The sequence below is a fragment of the Poecilia mexicana genome, unplaced genomic scaffold (genome assembly GCF_051168715.1).
Source record: "Poecilia mexicana isolate PSO_F unplaced genomic scaffold, ASM5116871v1 scaffold_3, whole genome shotgun sequence".
In the NCBI taxonomy this organism is placed as follows: domain Eukaryota; kingdom Metazoa; phylum Chordata; class Actinopteri; order Cyprinodontiformes; family Poeciliidae; genus Poecilia; species Poecilia mexicana.
Genome location: NW_028263372.1, coordinates 4110555 through 4138318, shown reverse-complemented (window position 1 = coordinate 4138318; position 27764 = coordinate 4110555). Strand labels below are relative to the sequence as shown.

The 27764-nt window shown below is 38.6% G+C and overlaps 1 protein-coding gene across 1 annotated transcript in view; it reads left to right on the top strand.

The window, feature by feature from the left end:
• fah (fumarylacetoacetate hydrolase (fumarylacetoacetase)) overlaps positions 1-27764 on the top strand; it is a 102926-nt gene that overhangs the window by 23995 nt on the left and 51167 nt on the right. The window contains exons 4-8 of the mRNA XM_088004067.1: positions 1277-1326; positions 7948-8038; positions 8476-8573; positions 14003-14055; positions 14631-14730. Of these exons, the coding sequence (XP_087860193.1) occupies positions 1277-1326; positions 7948-8038; positions 8476-8573; positions 14003-14055; positions 14631-14730 (392 nt within the window). The remainder of the gene's footprint in view (positions 1-1276; positions 1327-7947; positions 8039-8475; positions 8574-14002; positions 14056-14630; positions 14731-27764) is intronic.

Sequence of the window (27764 nt, the reverse complement as noted above, 5' to 3'; positions counted from 1 at the left end):
CCAGACACATTTACAAAATGCTGAGAAGAAAAAAGGACACTATTTTATTGTATCTAGGAATTCAGGGAAATTAAAAAGTTTTGGAAAGCAATAAAAAACTATAGAACATATTGTCTCAAAGGACATTGCACTATATCCACTTTTTCCTCATTCTAAGTCTGTATCCCAAAAATACTAAATGTGAACAACTATTGATATTTGTCTATTACAAGTTAAAAGACTGATAGCACTTTTCTGGAAGAGAACAACATGACCAAATATCAAGCAATGGATTAGACAAATGCTGAAGACTTTACCCTTGGAACACATAACATATCTCCAAAAAGGGAAAAGCGAGTTATTTGAAAGCGTTTACAAACCCCTCCAGACTTTTGTTGAAGGTGTGGCCTTGTGTCAAGAGAATGAAGCCAACTAAAGACAAAAATATCATAAGACCATGATGTTAAGAAGTCTCTACAATGGATTATCATCTCCTGTATATTTAAAAGAATTTATGCAAATGTGCATCAAAGAGGGCATTTGTTGTTCTTGTTGACTGTATTGGTTATATGGCAGGTATGTCAAAATTTATTGAAAAATGCAATAAAAATATTGATGGAGGAAAAAAATTGGGAGGCTGTGGTTGCACAAAAAGTTGATTGTCAACAGATCAAGAAACTGACAGACTCCATGACTGGAAGGCTTATAACCATTCTTGAAAAGAAGGGTGGCTATATTAGTCATTGATGTATTTTTTATATGTTTGTCAATTTTGAGATGTATGTTTATTATTTTCACTTCAACATATGATAATAAATAAGTGAGATGTGAAAATTTTCTGTTTTAATTCAGTTGCATAATATTTCTGCATCGTAATAGTTGCCCAATAATCACAATAATAATGCACACACAAATATTGTACTAAGAAAACCAAAATCTTTGGATTGACCAAAGGTTATTGACTAAATAACCTTTGGTCATTTCAAAGATTATTAACATTTTGGATTGATCGAGAGCGCTGCAATTTTGTTCAACAATAAAATGAATCCTCAAAACTAAAACTACAACTTGCTTAATAATAAGCGGCCCTCTTAAGTACTCAATAGGGTTATCAGTTGAATACCTGGGCTTGTCAATCTTGCATACACATGGCTGTTTTAGTTAGGTATTCGTGTTGCACAGTCCCTTATTCAAATTAAATAATTTATTAGGTTTTATTGGACTTAAAACTTTTCCTTGCATACAATTTCTCCACAGATAACAAGTTTTATTTTAGCTTATCTGTTGCTTTCTGCAGGGCATTTGTCAGTCAGAGTGAAGCCACGATGCATCTTCCTGCAGATGTTGGTGAGAATTTACTTTTTTTTTTTTTTTTTTTTGAAAAATCTTCAACAAACTGCATACATCTGCACAAAGATATTTCACCTTCTTGTTATCACTTCAACAGCAAAATGTCTCATTAATAATCAGTGGCTTACATTTGCAGACCTGTTCTTATTTGATGGCATGAACAGTAGGTATAATCACATCTCCAGTTGGGTCAGAGGGGTATCTCTACCTCTCTCTTCACATTAGCAATGTACTAGCTCAATTTAGATCAGTTTTAATATGATCTAATATGAGCACTACATATTAGATCATATATTCAGGATTCCATACTGAATAAAGAAGTATTCAGTATGTTATAGTTTTATTTCTAAATGTTTTACATTGATCTCTGTCCTCTATACTCTTAGTCATAAATTGGATTGAATTTATGACTAATTTCAATCCAATTCAGTTCATTATTGTGATGGAGACCAGGGGCTCCATTACTAATAAAGGGATGCTAATATTATGTTGCTTAGTTTATTTTCAGTCCAAATGTTTCCTGTTTCAGTTATTTATTTTAGCCTCATTGTGACATTTAGTTTAACATTTTTTAAGGTAGGGAAACTGGCCACCTTTCCTGTTCAGGGAGAATGTGAGGGGAAATGTCAGTTTGTTTCTGATAACTTTTATGGGTTTAATTTGAGTTTGCTAATTGAGTGTTTGCCTTTCCTGGTGTGTCTCCCCAGCAGGGTAGAGCAGCAAAGGGAGACAAATGCGCCAGGTGCTGCTGAAAAGCTCCTGGAGCATACCATGTCAATTAAGAGGGGTAATGCTCTGAGGAGTTGTATTAAGTTAAACGTATTATTTGATTGACCTTATATTAGTTTGGTTCTAATGATTTGAATGCATGTAAATATTGGTACCATTTATTGTTTTGTGTTAGGTCTGTGTAAATAATGTTTATTTCTTGTTTTGTTTTTGACAACTCCTTTATTTGGTATGAATGGTGAATTTGCCCCAGGTATCTTTGGCCCGGTCCCAATGATCAATGTGCACGCAAACACTGCTCTGTGAAGTGTGGATTCAATGAAGTGCACATAAGGGTTTGAATGCGCAGGTTTACAAGCGTGCAAAAATGTGAGAATTGGGACAGTATGCCACTGTGTCACAACTTCAACATCCAAAATGGTGGGATTAGTCGCTGTTCAAGACTTTGTGCTGCTAAAAAGTACAACTACAGCAAAACAAATTATTTTAAATGTACAGTAAAGGTATTTTTGATTTTCTAAGATCAAAGTGCTGATTTTAAGAATTAAGAAACTTAAAGAGTATAGCTGAACATTTTCAATATGAACACATTTCATTCCAGACATTTTCTAATTAATGTTATACTAGTTTTGATTATATGCTTGACTAACTGATGTTACAGTTTAACATGAGTTAAGCTATTCATATGAGACTACAAGCTAGACTAGTTCAAATCATGTTAACTTTAACTAAATTGTGTTCTACTAATTAAATTGCAATTATTAAAAGTATTATGTGTTCTTAGTTTGTGTTTCCTTAAGTTTTTAGTGTTTTCCTCTCCCTGTGGGAGATAACTTGACATATCTCTGCTGCCTGCTTGACTGAGACACTGCCTGTGTGCCAGAGTTAATTTATGGCGTGGTTCCTCCCTGATAACAGACAGTCCCTCCTGCAGGCCCTCTAAGATGTTATTCAATCCACTATTTTCGCATGCTCTACGATTAACTGTATTAATACTAAGAATGATCACATTTGTGTCCTCAACACAATCCACATTCTTAGGGGAGAAAGACTCACCTGGTATAAATTAAATTTTTAGCTATTCGAGTAATGCTTAAGAGAAATTTATTTAATCAAAGAATGTCATGAATATGTGTGTAGGGCTGCACTGATTGCAGTTTTCTGGCCGATTCCTGGTTACCAATCTATAAAACGCCTGACCTGCCGATTTTGATTTTGGCTGATATGAATTGTTTTTGTCTGAAATGTCGCTAAATATAGCAAGAAAGTCACTGAGTTGGCAACAGTGGGGTGAATATAGTTAACTATAAACATGCAGACCTGACCTTGTGGGCCAGTCTGTCAGTCAAACCTCTCACTGTAGAGTAGAAAAGGACAGAGACTGATTTTTAAACCTTTGCTGATGAAGATAAGATTAGGGAATAAGATGGGCTTCACATGTAAGTATCGGCCAATCACGATCCTCCAAAATTAAGGAAATAGGCGCCCAGAAGTCAAGTGGTTGATAAATCAGTTGGCCAATAAATGTATCCTATTATACATGTATATAATGTAAACAGCACTGCCAGAGATGCACTACGTTTATAGCAGGTTGTCATAATCCGTGTTTCTGTGTATTTATTTTAAGGTTTTTCTGTCCTGAGTCTCTGTTGTTTCTGCATCTTCCCCGTTGATTGCTTCCCAGGTGTGTCTAGTTACCTGATTACCCTGTGTGTATTTAAGTCCACCTGTTGTCTCTGTCTCTTGTCGGGTTCTCGTCTTATGTCAGTTGTTGTCTACTGCGTGCTTGCCAGTTGGTTAGCTTAGCTCTCGTTATTCAGTCTTCAGTTGCTACCGGTATTAGCTGTATGCTAACCTCTCTGCCATGCTGCCTGTCATCCTGGACTGAGCTTTTGTTCATCAATAAATCACCATTTTCATCTACATCCTGGGTCTACCTGCGTCTCTCCTCTCCACCGCAAACCCCACTCCCTGACACAGGTGTGTGAGTGGCCTAATGATCGGACTGCTGATTGCAGTCAGTCCACATTGTTAGCAGAACTAGAGGGCTCCAAAACCAAATTTTGCTTAGGGCCCCATGGAGGCTTCGGCCGCCCTTGATCATCATATTCGTTCACCGGCCCGAGAGTCCAGAAGATGCGCCGTCCCTCACTTCACAGGTTGTAGATGAGAATAGCCGTTAGCCTAGCATTGCTAGCATCAGCTAGCCTGGTGCTGTTAAGAACATCTCAAAAGACTATCCAGGGGACCATGGGATCAGTGGCTCGCCTTGGCAAAGAGAGGAGTGGAGGCAGAGGTGAAAAAGAAACTCCATCTTTGTTGCCATTAATATGTCCAGGAATGCGCCAACAATGACTGTTTACAGTTGTAACCTTCCGTCACAACAGCATAAACAACTCAACTCACTTACAGCAGTTGTTTTTTTACTTAAAGGAAAATTTCAAGGTCCACACAATGGGTACAGCAGTACCACTGCACATGCACAAACATGGTAGTCAACAATTTATCGACATACTTCCCAGGTGCCGTAAAAAATTTTATTTAATCTTGACGTGTTTTCATGTCAGTTCTATATAAATAAGAATGTGGAACAAAAAAGAATAACATGAATGAATCCACTATCAGACTAACATGTTTATAATATTGATTTATATTGTTCTTTTATTATTCGGTTAAACTTGTTTATTTGAGCAAGTGACAGGTATAACTAAAACGTTTTTTTTGTAAGAATGGTTTGGAAATGTATATTTTGTATTAATTATACATTCAATTGATCCACTGTTGCTTGCTATTGTAGCAGCAGTTTTTTTCTTTAGTATCATGTGCTTCAATTACTTATAATCCTTAATCAGAATATGTTGCTCGTTTGGTGTGAGGGATGGCGTACACAATTTATCTAGGATAGAATCTGTGATTCCTTTCATGGTCTGCTGAAGAAATCTGTTGACACGCATTGAACTGAATTACTTCAGCTTGGCTCGACATAGTCTCACCCTACGGTTGCACCTCCTGAGCCCGTTTTCGTCTTTGTGAAATGGATAAAGCCAGGATGAACTGATGGCGCTATGTCAAGCCTGGCTTTATCTCTTATTCTGGATTTTGTAATGCTACTTTTGTAAAACAGCCCTCAGGATAGCAGATTAAACTGGGATTTTCAGAATATTCTTGCTTAATTAGGTTTCAATTTGGTTTCACAATAGTGGGAAGACATAAGTTATCATGCCGATTTATCCTGTGCAGCTGTTCCTGCTAGTTAAGCCTGGAGCCTTATCTGTTAAGTCACCGGGCATGCTGATTAGAAACCTAGGTGTTTTCTCCATGACTTACTTGTCTGCTTGTTTCTGTCTTTTTAACTCTCTGCATCAAAATAACACTAATTATTTATGGTATTCTGTCAAGTACTATTATGATTTTAACATTGTAATGTTAGAAAATACCATTATCAATTTTAAAATGACATACAGACTATGTTACTGTTAGATTGTGTTTCTGTTAGATTGTGTTTTTGTTCTAGTTTTTTTGTCTAGGTTGAGGGAGCTAGACAAATGGGTCATAAAGCAACAAGTGTATGGTAATTAAGTCAAGCCATATAATTAAACAAATGTCCAGTTTAAATAACAGAACATTTAAAATACTCACTCAATTAGGTACAACTAGCTAGTACTGAGTTGGACCCCCTTTTGCCTTCAGAACTGCCTAGATTCAACAAGATACTGGAAACATTCCTCAGAGAGTCTGGTCCATATTGACATGAAAGCATCACACAGTTGCTGCAGATTTGTTTGCTGCACATCCATAATGCGAATCTCCCATTACACCACATCCCAAAGGTACTGTATTGGATTGAGATCTGGTGACTGTGGAAGAATTCGAGTCCAGTAAACTCATTGTCGTGTTCAGGAAACCAGTCTGAGAGGATTTGCATTTTATGACATGGCACGTTATCCTGCTTGAAGTAGCCATCAGAAGATTGGTATACTGTACTTATTAGTACCATTTGAGCATCATGTCAACGCCACAGCCTGCCTGAGTGTTGTTGCTGACCATGTCCATCCCTTATGACCACAGTGTACCAATACACAGTGTACCAGTATATCCCCCACACCATTGCACCACCACCACCAGCCTGAACCATTGACACAAGGCAGGACTGAGCCAGGCTTTCATGTTGTTGACGCCAAATTCTGACTCTATTGTCTGAATGTCGCAGCAAAAATCGAGACTCATCAGACCAGGCAACGTTTTTCCAATCTTCTATTGTCCAATTTTGGTGAGCCTGTGCAAATTGTAGCCTCAGTTTCCTGTTCTCAGCTGACAGGAGTGGTACACACTGTGGTCTTCTGCTGCTGTAGTCCATCTGCCTCAAGGTTTGACGTGTTGTGCGTTCAGAGATGCTCTTCTGCATACCTCGGTTGTAACGAGAGGTTATTTAAGTTACTGTTGCCATTCTATCAGCTTGAACCAGTCTGGCCATTCTCCTCTGGGATCAACAAGGCATTTACGCCCACAGAATTGACACTCACTGGATATTTTCTCTTTTTCGGACCATTCTCTGTAAACCCTAGAAAATCTAGTGTACGTGAAAATCCAGTAGATCAGCAGTTTCTGAAATACTCAAACCAGGTTAAGGTTGTTTATTTGAGCAAATGACAAGTATGACGGGTTGTTGTTTTCAGTTAAGAATGGTTAAGAAATTTATATTTTAGGCTAATTACACATTTAATCTATCTCCTATTCTTTGCTATTATAGTAGCAGTTTTTTTTTCTTTAGTATGTTGCGCTTCAATTCCTCATAATCCTAAATCAAAAGATGTTGTGTGATTGGTGTGCAGTATAGTGTATGCAGTTTGTCTAGCATAGAATCAATGAGTCTGTGATCGATCTCATGGTCTGCCGAAGAAATCTGTTGACTTGCATTCGCCAATTATTTGAGTTTGGCTCGACATAGTCACACCTCTTGAGCCTGGTTTGGTCTTTGTGAATTTGATAAAAGCAGGATGAACTGATGGTGCTATGTCCACCCTGGTTTTGTCTCTTATCCTGGATTTTGTAATCCTACTTTTGTGAAACAGCCCTCAGTTTCACAAAAGAGAATAACTGTAGAACAGTTATTCTCTTTTACAATACTGTATGCTGCATTTATGGTTGTGCAACTCTGTTTTTTCCTTTTTCTTGTTTATTAGATAATTGGTTTTGAGGTAATTTTTTCAGTATTCCAGTTTCATTTTGTCATAGCTCATTCACTAATCTGATTTGATTCCCATTTTATTCTTCTACATATTCCTTTTGTCTTGTCAGTAGTTAGATTACATGCCAGTAGTTAATGAAAGAGATAAATTACAGAATGTTTCAGCTGTAAAGAATTTAGATTTTATGAATAATCTAATAATAAATGATTGATTATAATTATTAATAATTACATAAGCCTAATATTAATGTGAATTCTGATTCCCAAAAGAAGACAGAGAAGAATGCACAAGAAGAAACTGATGAAGTGATATAGAATTATTTCTATATAATTCTATATCATAGAATTATATGATATGATATGATTCGTTCCTGGTGCTCCCTCCAGGAACGAATCACAGCTAAACAGAATGTCAGACCAGGTGTAGCTTCTATGGGAAGAAAAGTAACTGAGAGAAAGCAAAACTTTAATAGTTGAAATAGTGGGAAATAATGCAAATTGTAGAGGAGTAGAATAAGAACATGAGAAAAAGTGGTCATTTTGTCTTTCAGTAGCCTAAGCCTATCGCAGAATGACAGGATAACCTAAGCTAGTCTCACTATAAACTTTAAAAGGAAGTTTATAGTGAGAATATGGAAAGATTTTTTGGAGGGTTTTACAAATGAATTAAAAATAGAAATCCACTTCTGTGTGTTTCACAGGTGATTACACTGATTTCTACTCCTCCAAGGATCACGCCACTAATGTCGGCATCATGTTTCGAGGAAAAGAGAATGCTTTGATGCCAAACTGGTACATGCCATGCTAATATCTAGAGCAACAAACCAAATTAATAATAAAATTTCATGAATAATATTTAAAGATAGAAAGTCAGCCTAAATCCTGCAGATGTCATTATGCTCATGTAAAAGAAATTAATTTCTTTATGTTGTTCAAGGATTTTCATGTTTACACATGTTTTTCAAGACGACAGCTTGAGGGTTGCATGTTTTCAATTTACTAAATTAGAAACAGGAATAAATAACATTATTATGGTTTAACATGTGATTATCTATCACTTTTTTATTGATACTGAAACATTTGATTTAAAAACTTTGTACCAAGTTTAAGTAAATTTATAGAAAGTTCTAGCCATCAGTTTTCCAGTTCGGTAAGTTTGTGCAAAAACACAACCCAAATTGTTGCTTGTGTGGTTTTGTTGTTCAAAACTGGGTTATGATGTTTGGCAGGTTGAGGCTTCCAGTGGGATACCATGGCAGAGCATCATCACTGGTTGTGTCTGGAACCCCGATTCGCCGCCCTTGTGGCCAGATGAGGCCTGATCAAAGTAATCTCCTAATGTTTGCCAGTGTTGGGTATCATTAATGTCCTTTTTAATTTAATTACGAATTACACATTTTTGTGTTACTCATTAATTGAAGCAGACAAACCTATTTTGAAGATGATTTTTCAAATCCGGTTTCACATCTTTTTCTCTTCATATCAAAAAATATAAGTTTAACTAGTGACCTGAGTAGAGCATAAAACCAACCTGAAGATATTTTGACATAGTAGAGACTACCTAGACCAGGGGTCACCAACCTTTTTGAGACTGGGACCTGCCTCACGAGTACAGAGTAACACGATGGGCTACTTGTTTGATACAGACATAAATTATATTGGCTCAGCCAGCCTTTATAACAATAATACATGTGATTACATGCTGCCTGATCATATTAATGTTAGGGACTACTCACAACAGTTATCAGTAATGATTTACCATGGCAACAATGGTTAATTCCTATTATGTGATCAGAAGTTCTTAGTTCACAGAGTTTAAAGTTTGATTCCCTTTTGGAGCTCTTCTGTGTGATTCTAAATTTCCCACAAGTGACTAAGAGTATGGATTGTTGCAGTAGCATCTGCAGCTGTACGGGAGGATCAAACTCTGCTCATTCATCTTTAGCTTACAGAAAAAGCACCAAGCCGCCAAATAAACAAAAGTAAACTGAGCAATAAGATTTAGGCTTTGGCGTGCCCACCCCCACAGACTCGCTACATACAAGATGTTTTGACACAAAAGATCTGCTTTTCTCCACAATTTTATTAACAATAAAAGGGTTGGATAATACCTTGAGATGCAAGTTTGCATCTCAAGGTATGCAGAGTAAAAAAAGAAAATAATTTCTGGAATTTGTATGCAATTTCAATGCATACCTTGAGATGCATTCCCACTCTGCATACCTGCATCTCAAGGTATGCAGAGTGGGTACTCCGTTAGCTGCAGGCGCTACTGCCTTCCGATAATGTTCTGCAGGCATCTGCGCATAATTCTGAACTTTAACTGTAGAAAAGAGTTTTATACATACAGCAATTTATTGTAAATGTTTTTATAATTTACTTTTTTTTAAATCTAAATATAAACAAATGTTACTTCAATGTAAAAACATTTAATATGTATATATTTTTTTCTTGGCAGTGCTCCTTAATGACAATGGCTATTTTTAGAACTTGCTCTGGGGGCGACTGACAATGTCCCCTCAGGCGACTAGGTGCCCGCGGACACCATTTTGGTGACCCCTGACCTAGACTTTATTGTCAGAGGGACTTCTTTTTTTCCTCTTGGCTTTTCCCTTGAGGGAATCTATCTGAGCTTGGCTTCTCGGACTTTATCTCCCATGCATCTTACATGAGCTATTCCTCTGATGTATTAATTTCTGATCTTATCCATTGTTGAGGTTCTCCTTGGGAGTGACATGTCCTTCTCTGCTACTTACAACTCTGCATCCTGCCTCTTTGTCGTTGCCACTGTCTCTAAACCAAACAGCATTGCAGGTCACACCACCATCTTGTACACCTTTCCTTTCATCCTTTCTGATACTCTTTTATCACAAAGCACACCTGACACTTTTCTCCACCCATTCCAACCTGGGTGGACACGTTTCTTTACTTCTTTTTCATGCTCTAACTACTTAAAATCCTTCACCTTCTTATCTCTGTTCTCTGTAACCTCATGTCCACTTGAGTCCCTCTCATTCACACACGTATTCTGTCTTACTATATCTAACCTACATTTCTCTCCTTTCCAGGGCAAACCTTCATCTCTCAAGATTTTCCTCCACCTGTTCTGTGCTCTCTGTAAACTATGATGTTTACAGATGTTTGCAGTGTCATCTGTAAACATCATAGTCTATGGAGATTCCTGTCTAACCTCATTTGTCAACCTGTCCATCACCACATAAACAAGAAAGGGCTCAGTGCTGTTCCTCAGTGAAATTCCACTTACACCTTTGTTGTGTCTACCACTAGGTGGTGTACGAGAATAAGTTAGACTGAGGGAGAGAAGGAGAAGAAGAGATAAGATGGCGGAGAGGATGACCTGATGTTACTGTACTGCTGAGCGAGTTCTGAATAAACGCTGTTAAGAGTTCTTTGTCTACTTCAGCTTTTACCTCGTCCTGGCTTCCAAACATAACAACCTTGAACTCCTTTTTGTCACTCCAAAGCACATCTCACCACAGTCTTACAGCTCTCATACATAACACAATCCTGCACCACTCTAACATAGTTCTCTGCTACTCAAATTCAAATACAAAATTACTTTAGTGATCCAAAGGGAAGTTAAATGTTGTAACTCATATTAATTCATATGAATTATTGTAGATAGTATAGCTGTTGGCAGGAAAGATCTCTTGTAGCGGTCTGTATTACAGCAAATCTGAAGAAGTGTTTGACTGAAGATACTCTGTTTTCCCAAGACAGGGTTGTCCATAACTTTCTTGGTTTCATGAAGAATCATCATCTTCATAGGCTCCACAGTCGTACCCAGAACAGAACCAGCCTTCTTTATCAGGCTGTTAAGCCATTTTAGGTCCCTGGTTCTGAGGCTGCTGCCCTAACTGCAGAAGATATGACACTCTCAACAACAGACTTATAGAAGATCTGCATCATCTTGCTGCAAACCTTGAATGATCTTAGTTTCCTCAAGAAGTCCAGTCTGCTTTGTCCCTACTTATAGACACTTCACTGTTGCATCTCCAATCCAATCTGTTGTCCAGATGAACACCGAGGAATTTATATTCCTCAACCACCTCCACTTCTTCTCCCATGATGGAAATAGGGTTTGATCTAACCCTATTTCTACTGAAATATCTAGACTTTCTTATGCAGTACCATAACTCCTATCTTGGAATACAGTCATATGCTTTCTCTAGATCTATAAAAACACAATGCAGCACTGTATGACATTCTCTGAACTTCTCTATCAAAATCTGCAAAGACGGAATCTGTAGTACGTTTTTCTCACATAAAACCATATTGCTGCTTATAGATGCCCACTTCTGACCTCAGTGTAACTTCAAAAACTTTTTTCCATAACTTCATTGAATTTATCTACTTTATACCTCTGTAGTTCCCACAAAAAATGTCCCACTTTTTCTTAGCTGCTCTCTTTCTCTGTACCCACACTTGCACTTCCTTGTTCCACCACTAACTCTTCTTGACAACTTTCCCTCCAGAAGACACCGACTACCCTCCTACCTCTCTCCCTGATGGTATGAGCAGTAGTTGTCCAGTTTTCTGGGGGTTCCTCGTGGTTAACCAGAGTCTGTCCCATCTCCTCCTGAAAGCCACACAGCTTTCTTTCTTTTTAATTTTTTCAGCTTCCACCACTTTGTCCTCGACTCTGCTTTTGTTCTCTTCACCTTTCTCACCTTCAGAGTCATCCTACACACCACCATCTTGTGTTGTCCAGCAACACTCTCACCTACGAGCAGAGGTAGGAGCACACAGGTGGATTACTTCTTGTGAGGACGATGCAATCTGCTGTAATTCAGTGACTGCAAGGTGGTGTGGGGTCTGTAAGAGAATAAATTCATTAACTTCTGGCTCGTTGTATTCTCTTGTCCTCCCAGATTCAATGATGCCATGCGTGGATACAAAAGCCACACAGAGATAACAACCAGCGCTCCACGTCATACATTTTCAGAGTTTATTCCAACATTTAAAAGTATAAATTCACATCAACAACACAGACACTTCATACACACCAAGACAGACCTTCATTCACCTGAGACACATAGGATAGGGAAAAATGCCAAAACAGGAAAAAAAGGCAAAGACAAACGCTTTCCAAGTACAATCATAACATTTATTAGACAAACTAATGAAGCTGACATAACTCATAATAACATTGCAAACCAGCATCCAATTCAATATTTACCTTACTCCACAAACATCCACACACCAAGACAAACTTATGGGGAACCATTTCACTGACGCACCATTCCCCGGACACAGCATGACGGGTAACCCCGGAGCGATCTGAAGTTAAGGTTACGGGTCCTCCTGTATTCTAATTAGGGGACTGTCCTTAGCTAAGTTCATTTAAATCTAGTTTATGTTCCCGTAAAAGCCTTTTCTTTAAGATTAAAGAAGCGTTATTTTCTTTTAAGTGGAGACAGATGTTTTTTATTACCCTACCAGAGAGGAAGCTCTGCTCTGGCGACAAGACCAGATTGTTTAACAACAGCTGTTAAATCTTATCAAGGTGGTCAAAATGTTAAACTCATACACAGAGCCACTACCCCCTATGAATGCCTGCTCAGTCTAGCTGTGTTTTAAATTATAGAGAACTACAAACTAAATTATTTAATTCAACTTAATTAAGTTGAATTAATTAAGTTGTCTCTTATGTAGGACATCTTATGTAGGATGTTTCAATAGAAACATCCTACATAAGAGATTACGCTGATTTAACCATGGATATAATTTAGAGCTGAATTTTCTTATTTAAAGCACTATTAATTTTGTCAAATATTTTGAACATATAATCAAGTCTAAAAACTAGCATATTTTAAATTTATTTTCTTAACAGGTCACTGACAATCTTGTGCATCGTCTGCAAAAGAGGTAATCTACCTGTGTGCCCCTACCTCCGCTCTTCTATGTCACCCCATGTTCCTGCCTCTTCTGGAAGAAAGTATTCACTATAGCCATTTCCATCCTTTTTGCAAAGTCTACCACCATCTGTCTTTCTGCGTTCCTGGAGGCCAAACCTCCCCTTCACTTTCTCATCACATCTGTTCGCTGCTTCAACATGTCCATTGCAATCTCCCCCAATCACCACTCTCTGACGTCTGTGGATATTCCGCATCACTTTATCTAACTCACTCCAGAATTTCTCCTTCTCTTCTAACCACATTTTTCCAATATATATATTCCCTAGCTAGCACTGTTAGTCATGTTTGTATATGTACAGCTCACAGATTTTGTCTTGCTCTCTGTTGCACTACAGCTCCTCCCTAACATTGGAGTCTGCCAGGAATGTGAAGCATAGCTATCAAAGCTTTGCCACCAATGATAGCAAATAAGCAGTTTTTCCATAATGTTAAGTTGTTTCTTCATCACTAACACAGCTGCAGTAAACCGGTAATCTTGAGCCTGTACATTCTGTGTGGGGAGCATTTTCCTGGATTTATTTCTCACCGGGAGAAATGTATTTCAGATGGCAGGAGGACCAATGGGAGGAGGTAGAGTAGCTCAGTTCTTTTCACAGTCTTATACTGTCAGGACATAGGGATAGTTTTAACAAATATGTAAAAAAAAAAATCATTTTTATAAAAATGACCTACTGGAGCTATGAGCATGAGCATGACTGGTAGCTCAAATAGAAATAAAATCTTTGTCCTAAACATCGTGGAGTAAAGAAAGATGTATTTTGAGAAATTATCTGACTTATTATGCTTAATGTAACAACATTTACCTTTTGCCTTTCAGCAAAACCGCCAATCTTTGGTCCTTCCAAGCAACTGGACATTGAGCTTGAGATGGTAATTATTCTGTTCTTTCTATGAACCAGAGAAACAGAATACAGAGTAGAGTGATAATGTGAAGACACAAACTATTGACTAGAGAAAGGTCTTTCTCGTCAGTATATTTTAATGCATGTTAACATACATCGGTGTCGTTGTTGCTGGTGTAATAGAAAATTTCATTTTTAACCTTATTTCTGATGGAAATGCTGAATGCCTGACCTGGCAGTCTTAAAAACTTGGCATGTGTGGAATGCATTGTTGGTACTTTTGTTTGACCCTGCAACTATTTTTCCTGCCATAAAACCATTCCCTCCAAAGAGGTGAGGGACAGTTCATGAGGTGGGGGTAAGGATTGTCTTTGTGGTCCATCTGGCAATAGAGATAAGATCAGACTTTTGCTGTGGCTATATAACCATGTAATGTGTGTCGTTCAGGGCTCTTCTCCTGACTGCGTTTAGTCTTCGAATGCTTTTGGCTTCGAATAAAGACACTTAAAGACAAAGATTAATCTTTCTCTTATTATTGAAACAGATTCTCATTCTTTGATAAGTGAAATTTTCATAATCTGGAACTTCCTTTTTTGTTAACAGGCATTCTTTGTTGGTGGAGAAAGTCAGCTGGGGGAGCCTATTCCCATCAACAAAGCCCATGAACATATCTTTGGGATGGTACTTATGAATGACTGGAGCGGTAAGAATTTTTTTATTGATATGACTTAAAAATGAGTAGTCATCTAACAAAATGTAGTACACAAAAATCTAATCATCCAGAATGATTTGAATTCAAACTTGCTGACTGACTTTTAAATCAAAGAAAACTGAATTAGTTCCAATGCGGTCCTTTGATTCAAATACACTTTGCTGCAGCAAACAGAAAGGGGCAGGGACAGACCATTGTCAGTCTCGTACCTTATTTGGAAATGGGACCATTGCACTAAGGAAGTGAAGAGGGTACTATTTCCTATATTATCCGCAGTTTCCCGTTTTTATTTTCTTTTAAAATCTGTGATATATCTTCACCTTTAGGAAGGAGTTTCACTCTCAGTATGTTTTTGAACTTCTCTCTCATTTACTTCAGCACAGCTCACAGTTTTTTTTAACAAATTCTGTAGATTTCGCTTTACTTCTAAATCTGCTCCTTTGTCGCATCTTTTCGGGCCTGCTACCGCCTTTAGTAGTGTAAGGGTGGTAGCACAACTAATATAATTACTAAATCAGAATACCACAAAGTCTTTATTATTTATTATTAATTCTGGCATTACTGGAACAGTAAAGGAGCAATTCCCTCACAAAAGAACATATCTTTTCATTCTCTTAAGGAAGTAGAGCTAATTAAATGACATAAAAAAGACCTGAAAGTTATTCCAGTTTCATTTAATGGCCAACCTGTTGAAACTGTGGCAAATTTTAAATGCCCTGTCATTCCTGGACAGTCAGCTCAGCTTTGATGAAAACACTGACTATATCTTTAAGAACTGTTCTCAGAGACTCTATCTTTTAAGAAGACCTAGTGATCTTGGGGTTACCCAACTTGAGGTTGTTGAGTTAAAATGTTAAAACTTAACATTCTAACTAGAGTTTTAACTTAACTCAAGTTAAAACAACATCTTAACTCAAGTTTTAACTTTTCATCTCAGTTGGTTTGGTCACATGTGCAGACTAAGAATCTTTTAAGAATACTTTGAATGGCAGATATAACCACAGGTAAAGAACATCTATTAGACGTCATTTATTGACGGTGCAATAATTATTCTTAACCAAACTAAATAACATTTACCTGTAGCGTGCTAAGTGTTTTGCTCTATTCACAAATTGTTGATAATGTGATTCTATGAATATGATTCATCGCTTTAGAGTTGAAGGAAAATTTCCATGTTGATAGACTAAATCGTTTTGTCTTATTTTTTCCTATATATAAGACTCTAATAAAAAGTCTCTCAGAATAACATACATGGTACCATAAAAACAAAAATGTGAATTTTTGCTTGTATCTGTTTAACAACCCTGGTTGGAACAACCTGGGTTGTTATTCTTCTGTTATTAATTTGTTTATTATTGACTTTTGCTCAATTAAATTTCTTACGTAGTTCATCATGTTGTTTTTCATGTCTCCTTATTTCTTTTGTTCCTCCTATAATTGATGGAGATACATAAACATTATTTATAACATATGAAAGTATTGTTTGTCATTTAATTAGCTCTACATCCTTAAGAAAATTAAATGTGTTTTATAAGATAATTTATCTTTTACGGTGCCAGTAATGCCAGAATTAATAGTAAATAATAAAGATGCTGTGGTATTCTGATTGAGTAATGTAATTATATTAGTTGTGTTACCACCCCCACGACAAGCCCGAAAAGATGCGACTAAGAAGCAGATTTAGAAGTACACAGAAAGCTATAGGCTTAAAGCTTATAAAGCTAGGCTCAAAATCCATATTGCCAAAAAATGCATCCCTGTTCTAACTTGGAGAAATAAAATGTTAAAGGTGAAATAACCTTTTCTACATAACCAGAATAGTTCCATGAACTGCTGGTATAAGACAATATCTGAGGAGAATAGAGAAGGGATGCATATCATGGCAGGCTGGAAATCCATGTTGCCAAAAAATGCATCCCTGTGCTAACTTTAAGAAATAAAGACTTAAGAGTGAAATAACTTTTTCTACATGATTAGAGTAGTTCTGTAAACTACTGGTATGAGTTTTATATCAATAAGATAATATTTGGGGAGAAAAGAGAGGGGGTGCATATTTTGGCAGGCTGGAAATCCATATTGCCAAAAAATGCATCCCTGTTCTAACTTGGAGAAATAAAAGGTTAAGGGTGAAATAACGTTTTCTACATAACCAAAATAGTTCAATGAACTGCTGGTATAAGTTTTAAATCAGTAAGACAATATTTGAGGAGAATAGAGAGGGGATGCATATTGTGGCAGGCTGGAAATCCATATTGCCAAAAAATGCATCCCAGTGCTAATTTTGAGAAATAAAGAGTTAAGAGTGAAATAACTTTTTCTACATAACCAGAGTAATTCCATGATCTGCTGGTAGAAGTTTTAAATCAATAGGATAATATTTGAGGAAAATAAAGAGGGGATCCGATCCATATTTTGGCAGGCTGGAAAAGCAAATTGCCAAAAAATGCATCCCTGTGCTAACTTGGGTAAATAAAGAGCTGAAAGGATTTCACCTTTTCTACGTAATGACAATTGTTCTCTGAGCTAATGCTATAATTTTTATATCAACAGGATGGATGAAAATATTTTCAGGCTCATAAATTAAAATGCATTCCCTCCTGCATTAACAGACTAGAAAGTTAAGCATGATGTAAAATGTTCAACATAATGGGCCTCTGTTTTGTAATGCTTTTAAGCTGTTATGGTATCAAAAGAAAAAGCAGAGAATTTCAAACCATTTGCGGAGAACGTTTTCAACAGACACGGACTGAAAAGAAGTTCGACTCATGTGTCAATGAAGGTGTAAAAACCGTATTTATTTCAAGTAATTTGCGAAATAAAGACCACCATTTTAGGGATTACATGGTTAAGAAACGTGATAATGTTACAAATATCTTTAAAATTTCCTCTTCGGTCATATTTCAGTCCGGTTTCTCGTCAATATACGAGACTTTAGAGCGATACGCACTCCCACGAGAGGGGATGAAATTTTGGGCAGGCATGCGTTTCTGGGCATAACACTGGAGCGTCTTGTTGCAGAGAAACAAGCGCAGGGCTCCCATTAATTTGTAGTTATCATGAGTTAAAATTTTCATGAAAGTAAAATGTTCGTTTTTGTGGCGCATCTGCATCTTATTTTGAAGGGATATGTAAACGTTACAATAACGACCAGAGTCAGAGAGGGTTAGGGCAGTGGTCGAGACCAGAGGAGAGGAATAGAGCTCGTGAGTTTTAAGTCTGGTTCACACAGCACGATTCAAGATCTGATAAAAGTACAACAGGTTCGATTCCACCCACGAACATCCCGATTCCAGAAGAAAATCCCGTAAAACCCCACAACCTACCATACGTCAATTTAGAGTAACAAGCATGTCTGACGATGTAAAAGCAATAGTGATAGTTTGTGGACTCATTTTAAGCGATAAACGACATAACAAAAAGAAAAAACGTTGGATAAAAGACTGCAGGAGCAGTCGCTCTATTTGCTACACTATGCACTAAACTGGTGTTCTATCAGACAGCCATACGCTGTCAGGATAGCATACATGCAGTTAGTACGCATGCCCGCGCATGCGCATTAAGAAGTCCGACCGTCAGCGGAGTTGTCAGTTCAGCATATGCAACAAGTTATGACGAAAATAAGTCATTAAATTGTTTATAATATGATAACTAGATATATATACATGCGTTGTCGTGGTTTCAAAGTCTATTTAAAGCAGGTCTAGCTGCAGCTGCAGTTAACTACAACACACGCCCTTGTAAAACTCATTAACCTAAGTCAGGATGCCATACTGCTGTAAATAACAAAGTGTATGATGATCCACGTCATGATTCTATGTTGATGATTAAATAAAGTCATATGGTAATAACAGCGTATAGATGTCTGAGCTAAGTGCATGACTATGTGACAACGTATGCTGATCTGACACCGGGCTCTCAACTTTGCGCCTTGTCAGCTGTTGGGGATTCCCCTCCGTGCTTACGTCACCGCATTTTCTGATTGGCTACCTGTCACATTCAACAGGTTGCGTTCTTGCTCCCAGTCAGGGAAAACCCCACACGCTGCAAGGGCTAAGACAATCCAACATGTTGAATTCCTGATTTTAGATGGGAGCGGTACAACGTTCTACGTAATGCACCACACACTGCAGGATGATCAGTTACAATTATCAGTCTTAGAACTCGGAACATCAGGGGAAAATTGGGGCAAAAAATTTAAAATTGTGTCATGTGACCTTCCACTTACCGCCCCTCCGGGCAGCAGTAAAATTGCAAAGCCTTGTCCGGTCCGCGGTGACGGAAAGGTTGGGGACCACTGGGCTAATGCACAATGGAATGATTAAACTTACACAGCTGCTGACAAAGAACTATATGTGCCTGCTTAAAAGCTATCCATGTTTGAAGTTTATTCACATTTTCTTGAAGAAAATCATGCATTTTGACTTCTTAGTGGTGTTAATCATGGTGAAAGCCTTGTCATAAATTCAAACTTGGTGAATCTCTTCTGGACACTCTCATAGTCGGTGACCAATCACAGTGACCAATCCACTGTGGTCACTTAAGAAAAAGGAACAAAAACAAATAAACAAAAATACAATGTGATCTTAATTCAGCATTTATTTAATTACCACTCCAAGAATGCCCCTTGCTGCACACTGTCAGAATGGCAGATAAATGTCTAGTTAACATGAATGGTTGTTATAAAGTGTAATATCATAATTTCTTAATGCAAGAAGCATTATGACTAGAGCTGAACAAAATTATTCTGATCAAATATTTGTATGGCAAAAGTTCATACAGTCTACCATTGTTATTCAGAATGGTTGTTAATCATTTATAGTTTTAGACATGAGTGCATCTCATCACTTAATGAGTATTCAAAATTATTTCCAACCAGACACTGTGGCTTGTGGATGTTTGCAAGAAGTTTATTAATAAATAAATAGAATACACCAGTTTTACATTTGACAACAGATGTCTAAAATGTAGCTTATTTACTTAGCTGGTGGATGTTGATTCCTGCTCCTTCTTCCCCACTTACTTGTCCCCTCAGACCCCCCTTCACATGGAGAAAATAGTAACACAAAAATGACTTTCCTAATTTTCATGGAGAATATTTCATCTGCTTCTTTCTCTTTGGTCAAACAGGGACTTCTTTCTCTCGTAGCTGGTTCTTCATTAGCATCCTTTGACCTCCCACCCCCCCCATCTTGTGTCCTTAGGCTAAAATGGGTCTTCTTGTGGCTAAAGTCAGCAAAGCAAAGAACACCAGCACCATGTCAGCCAAGTTGCTAAATAGGGATAACTTTGACTAACATAGTACCTTTTAATTTGCTCTATTAAAACTGAAGGGAAAAATCTATTTACTTGCCTTTAAAATATGTTTAAAATTAAAGGCTAACCTTACAGTTATGGCAGTTAGCTAGCAATTAGCTTGATTTGCTCATAGCTAACATTACAAAGAAAGAGAAACATAGTCAATGTTTTTTTTCCCAAAGAAAATGTAAAGTTAAGACACATTCTCTTAAGTATTAGGTGACATACTTCGGCTTCGTTTTAAACAGGAGGCCTGGCCGCTATAACTTGTGTTAGGGAGGCCAACAAGATGGAAGACTTCTTCTTCACCAACAGAAGAAGAAGTCTTCTTCTTCTGGCATTAATGCACAGTGCATTAACATCTGTTAATGCACTGCTGCCACTTACTGGTGGAGATGGCATATTGCAATGCCTAAAACAGCCTAAAAATAATGTTTCAAATGCAAAGTTCTTAAGTGCTTTGTAGACATCTTGCTGTAAAACTTTAGAATCAATTAAATTAAGAAATGTATAACAAATGACATAGTGATCTAATAACACACAAAGATACATAACATTGTAAATTTTGATAACTATTATGACATATTTATGACAGATTCTTGGTTAATGTCAAGTTGTCATAACAAAGACATTTTTGTCTAGGTTAATATCAAGTTGTCATACCAAAGACATTTTGAATAAAGTCAACTTTGCATCAAAAGTGTCATTATTTACCGAATGACACTTTATGACAGTGCTTCTCAATTCCGGTCCTCAATCCCCTCTGCCCTGCATGTTTTAGGTGTTTCCCTTCTGTCACACCTGGATTGAATCTGTGGGTGATTAACAGGCTTCTGCAGTACTTGATGGTCATGCAATCATTCGAATAATCTGTTTTGGAATAGAGACACATCTAAAACATGCAGAGCAAGGGGGCCTGAGGACTGGAATTGAGAAGCACTGCTTTATGACAACAGTCATAGATATTCATGAAGACTTATTCATATTTATGACAGGTGTTATGTCATGTTTATGACAGTGTTATGTCAGTCTTACGCACATCCTGTCAAATAAAGTGTTACCTCTTCTCATTCTACGCACTCTCTAAGGAGTGCTGGCCTGCTTCAATTAGTTTTTGTTTATATGTGACTGTGCCAGTCTTATATTATGTATGCATGCCAATAAAAGAGATAGAGGAAAGACACAGAATAATTTATCCATAATAAGAAAGACCAACCCACCCTAATCACTAAAGCCCCTGTTGCACTGCACAGTGAGGTGCATGAGGATCCTAAGCTAAGATGTGGCGGACTGTTCTTTCCAGCCTTCAAGTAGTTCCGTGGCCCCCCCATTAATGTCTCCAGTAAAGACCTGCAATCCTCTGTGTCGCATGTGGACATGTTCCACAAAATTAAAACTATGCTAAGATTGAAGTGATTAAGCATTTCAAAAACATGGCTAAAAATATGTGAAATGTAATAAGATTCTAAAAAAATATTGATTAAACCTAATAAAAAATATTGCTAATTCAAAGAAAAAGAGGAAAAAGGAGAGGTAAAGTATCTGTAAAGGAAAAGGTTATAAATAGCTAAACCTAGAAGCACAGTGAAATGAGCAAGTGTTGTCCCTTATAAAAGGGGACAATTACAAGAGAACAAATGATCAGACAAAACCAGTGCCCCTTTACTTGTTCTTGTATTGTTTGTAAAGAAGAGCAGAACACATAAAAATCACAATTATTCTCATTTAAACAGTTCAAGCTGTTAGATGCCGAACAGAACATATCGCTAACGGCTTACTGCTGTTTGCGAAACAGAAACAGAGCTAAGTAGCTAGCCAAACACTCTTCGCACATCACATTAATGCAAGATAACTAATACGCGACGCAAAACAAACTAAATACATACAAACTCACACACACAGGGCAAGCATTCATCCATATCATTCTCCAAAGATTAATCTCTTACCTTCTAAAAGGGGACAATTACAAGACAACAAATGATCAGACGAAACCAGTGCGCCTTTACTTGTTCTTGTATTGTTTGTAAAGAATGCACGAGTCCCCCTAGTGGACTCTTGACTATGGCGCCAATGCACTGCTCTTTCAGACAAAGGACTATATTTCCTGCACACACCAAATCAAACTAAATTAGGATAATCAAACAATTTGATCTAATATTAAAATGTCAAATTAATATCATATGATAATCAAACAATTGGATCTAATATTAAAATGGTCAAATTAATATCATACCCTGCAACACACTCCCCCACGAAATAGATGTTGTCCCCAACATCTCAACTCATGCGATGTTGGGAAAGTAGTAAAAACATGAGAAGCAACACGTCAGTCTTAAAAATATTCCTTAAGTCACTAAATCTACTTACAGACTGGAACTCTTTTCATACATTCTCATTTTGAGGGTAAACACCCAGTGTCCATGTTTTAAACATGGAAGTCACTACTTGTCCATCATCTTAGTGGTCATCCTGTGACTCCATAACAAGAGTTCATTGAAAAGTACATTGTAGCTTGGATGTCAATATGTCAGTTCACATAGAGAATAGTCCCTCATTGTGAATGTTATAATAAACAGTCCATTATATTATGAACCCAATGTGTGTCCATTCTTTCAGTTTAGTGGTGCACCATGTCCTGTGCTCTCATCTCTGATAGTCATATGGGATGTAGTATGGGTGAACAATGTTCATCCATGGCATTGTGAAGTATGTGGGCTGTGGTGGAGTACCTAGGTTGTAGCAGACTGGAGATTCAAGTCTCTCATATGTAAAAACTTTGGGCTTCCTGTGAAGTCGTTGAGGTCGTTGAGCTTCTTCAGGAGCCTGAACTCCCTCTCTGACGATCCCATGTGAAGCAGGTTGTTCAGTAACATCCTCTATCGTTTGTTCCTCGCTACAAGAGCCAGACTCTTCATACTCCATCACAGTTGCTTCTCCTTGTTTGTGATCCATCTCAGGAACTGTGCTCTGTTCGAACCGGATATCTCCTAGCTCTTGGGTTGTGCTTGCAGGCATAGGGTTAACTTTCTCAGGCTGGGCTGGCTGATGAAATAGCAAAGGAAAGTATTCGTCAGCATCATCATCATCTTCCTCCTCCATTTGCTCCACTCCTTTGTTAATTAACACTTTCCTCCTCTTCTTTCCAGCCTGTACTGGGATCTCAAGGGGCAAAGAGTCACATGGGAGGAACAGATTGCGATGAAGGACCCTTGACCTTCTTTGACCTTTTTCAGGTTTGAGTTCATAAACTGGGACGTTTTCATTTACTTGGCGTACAACAACATGGACAATGTCCTCCCAGTGATTCCTCAGTTTTCCTGGGCCCCCACAAGGTGTCAAGTTGCATACTAAAACACGATCACCTGGTTGCAGTACTGAACTTTTCACTTTGCTGCTGTACAACTTCTTACTCCTCAGGCCGGCTTTCTGGGCATTTTCTCTGGCGATTCCATATGCCTCCTCCATGCCTTGCTTCCACTTTTCCATGTAGCTATGATGATTATGCCCTGCTTGTTCTGGAGTCAGGTTAAACAGCATGTCGACTGGTAATCGGGGAGAACGCCCATACAACAACTGAAAGGGGGAGAAGCCTGTCACCTCACTCCGAGTACAGTTGTATGCATAGATCATTTTGTTTAATGAATCCTTCCAGTTGTGTTTCTGTTTGTCTGTGAGTGTCCTGAGCATCTGGAGTAATGTCCGGTTGAATCGTTCAACTTGTCCATTCCCTTGCAGGTGGTAGGGAGTGGTTCTGGACCCAGCAACTCCACAGTATTTTTTCAGTTGTGTGAACAGTTGATTCTCAAACTCACCACCCTGGTCGTGGTGAATACGGGTGGGAAAGCCAAACCTCATGGCGTAATCATTAAAGATCTTGTCTGCTGCCGTTTTAGCTGATTTGGAAGTGGTGGCATAGGCCTGGGCAAAGCGGGTAAAATGATCAATGATCACCAGGATGTATTCATAACCCCCTAAGCATTTTTCGAGATGCAGGAAATCAACAGAGACAAGTTCAAATGGTTGAGTTGTTACGATGTTTGTGAGTGGGGCCCTTGTTTCCCGACTAGGTTTTTTATGTTTGAGGCATTCACATTTTCTCATGACATAGCTTTCTATCTCACTCTGCATAAAACGGCCAATAAAACCTGTCCCGTATCAGGGATGATGTTCTGTCGACACCTTGGTGACCCATTTCGTCATGAAGTTCCCTCAACACTGTATTTTTATGTTTTTCTGGGAGTACAAGTTGTTTTTAGCTTGTTGTCTTTCTGTGCAACACCCCACTTCCATCAATTTCCAACTTGTCCCACTCTCTTAGCAAGCACCCCACTTGTGGACAAAGTTGCTTGAGTTGTGCACTTGACGGTTTGCTTGCAGTTAGTTTGAACTGGATTACTGGTCCCAGAACTGGATCATTTCTTTGGTCATTCTGGATCTGTTCTGGTGTTAGTGGGATGATGGGTGTGTCAGGGGTCAAACCTGCAGATGCTACTGAGACACACATGGACCACGACACACTGGACTCATCTTAATTTTTCACAGCTTCTGTAGTTGCCCCAATGACATCAGATGGCATTTCTTCTGAACACTCCTTCATAAAAGACTCCACATCTAGAGGCATTTGGGATAAACTATTTTCCTTTCCTGGCCTATATTTCACAGAGAAATTAAAATCTGCCAGCTCTGCAACCCATCGGCATCCTGTTGCATTTAGTTTGGCAGTGGACAACACATATGTCAGTGGATTATTGTCACTATAGACAGTGAAAAACAGGGCATAGTATAAATAGTCTCTGAATTTCTCTGGTACAGCCCATTTAAGGGCGAGAAACTCCAACTTCCCCGAATGCAAATGATAATTTTTCTCTACAGCTGTTAGGGTGCGCGAGCCATAGGCAATCACACGAAGCTTTCCACTCTGCTTTTGGTATACCACGGCACCTAGACCCAGATTGGGCGCATCCGTGTGAAGAACAAATGGCTGTGAGAAATCTGGGAAGCCAAGAATAGGGGGGTTGACAAGGCAGTCAATGAGTTGTTCCAGAATCAACTGGTGTTTTTCAGTCCACTGAATGATTGTGCTGGATGGGACAGCTCTGCTGCCCGTTTTTGTTGGCCACTTTTTCTTTTTGTTCGTTAATGGCTCATGCTTTGTAGGTGCTTTTAACAGGTCATATAAGGGACTAGCAATACGTGACAAATCCTTTATATATTGTCTATAATAGCTCAAGAGTCCAAGAATTGCTCTTAACTCACCAATATTCGCAGGATGTTTATGCTTTAGGGCTCTTACAGCATCAGTGTCAGCTGGATCTATTCTGTTGCCCTCAGCAGACACGATCCTGCCCAAGGTACCGCACCTCAGCTTTAAACAGGTCACACTTTTTAGGTTTTAGCTTGATCCCATGCTGCCTCAAACGCTGCAACACTGCTCGGACATGGTTGAGGTGATCTTCAAATGTCTTGCTGAACACAAGAACATCATCAAGATATGGTACACACATTTCATCCCTCAAATCTGCTAAACATTACTCCATGCAGCGCTGAAAAGCTGCGGGTGCATTCATCAGGCTGAATGGAATTCGTATCCACTCATACAGACCCCAGGGGGTCACAAAGGCAGTTAAATGCCTGCTGTCTCTGTCTATGAATCCCTGATGATATGCAGCAATGAAAAGTAGGTGTTTCCCCACAGATTATCCATTATATCTTGAACCCTGGGAATCGGGTGGCGGTCAGGATGTGGGTTTTTTTTGTTGAGCTCTCTGTAATCTATACATAAATGCAGGGTGCCATCTTTTTTTCTTACACAGATAATTGGTGAAGGGTAAGAAATGTGGATCTTTCAACCTACCCTTGTGCTATGAGATCCTGCAGGTAGTCTTTCATTTCCCTGTACAGAGGTTTCGGCACAGACCGGTATGTTTTTGACACAGGTTCATCATCCTTCAATGAGATGTTAATTTGCAACTGGTGTATGCAGCCAATATCCTCATCAGTTTTGTAGAAAGACTCGGATTCTTCTCTTAATATCTGGCTTACTATTTGTCTCTGGTCCTCATCCAGGTGGGTTAAATCAACAGGGTCCCACTGTCCATCTGCAGGTGCACCTCCACTGGTGCTCTGGACCTGGATGTGATTGATTGATTTGCTTGTTGGTTGTTGGGTTGTGCTGAATAAGTCAGCTGGATACACAGACTTTACAGACTGCACAGCTCCAACGACTGTCCGGCCTGGAAGTGTTAATATAATGGTTTGTGGGGTTTTGAACACTTAAAACAACCTTTGGGGCTGTTTCTGCCTCAACTGATACAAGGGTATCATAGAATTCCAATCCTTCAGGCCACTGTGGGTTCACAAGAGGCTCACAAAGCAGAGTTTTAGCCTCCCTAAACTTTGAGGCCTGGATATGACACTCAATCTGGATGGTGGTGGTGTGTTTCGGCACATTGACTCTTTCATTTACTGTCCTCACATTGTGTTCACATGTCTGACCAAGGCTGACAGCAGAAATAAAGGCTTTTACCTTATTTTTTTTAGATGAGGGTATGCAATTTTTACTGCATTTACAAGTTTGTCCATATCGCCATATATTGATTGGCCTCCCTGGTTGTTCTGCACAAGATGTTCAATTACATTGAACCCAATGATGGGGCATTGCTGGTGGTTGCCTGTCAACACAAGCACAGGTATTCAGCTTGAAAGGGACTTCCAGCCAGCCAGAGTATGGCATGTCGGTGCCATTAGCTGCTTCAATACGTAATGGGTCTAGTGGGTCCTGTAGCTCAGTAACATCCCTTAGATGCAGGTCAGGTAGGTAATTTTCTTTCCATGCCTCATCTATAGCACATATTTGTGAACCTGTGTCCCAGAGTGCTTGAGTATTCAGTCCATTCAGGAATCACTTGATAATAATTTTTTTTCCTACTAGCTTTCTTACGGTTTGGTCTTTAACAGAAGCTCTGATAGTTTTGGGTTCAGATTGTTCATGTAGCTGCCTGACTTGTTTAACACCTAAACATGAGTGTGACTTGCAGTCAATTTTGTGAACAGGCCAATGCATTTTCTGACATGTTTTTGAGCAATAAAGTGCAGTTTTACAACTCGAGCAGCCTTTTAATTCCCTCTTCACTTTCTTTTTTTCACAGTTTACATAAAAATGGGACTTATAGTTAGCTTTGGCTGCCCCACGCCCCACGGAGACAACTCGACTTAGTTTAAAGGTTCCCTATATGTTGAATGAGCTGCTCTGTCTGCTCTACATCCTGCCCTGAAGTGCTCAGTACTTCCACATCTGAAGCAATGCTGACAATGTTCCTCATTAGCTTGGGCACAAGCAAAGCATCTGGGTTGTGGGCGTGGTCTTTGGTAATACCGTTGTGGAGCAAACTTTTGTTGAAACTGTGCAGTCCCTTTCATCCGTCCTGAACCATACAGAGGCCTGTACTCCTGCTGCATTTCTGGGTGTTGTTGAGGGTAACTTGGCATCATTGGTGACATGGACCTGAAAGACTGTTCTGTAGGTAAGAACACTGGACTTGCGGTATACACTTGTTCTGAACTTTGTGGAGGTTGCATTAGTGTTTTTTTGCATCGTTTCCCTGATTTGGGACAATTCAGCTCTCAGGTCCTTTAACAACACCATGTCAGAGCGCATTTCTTTGATCTCAGATAACACATCAGGGGACATTTGAGATCGGCTTTGCTGGGTTGAAGTTTTTGTTTCTCTA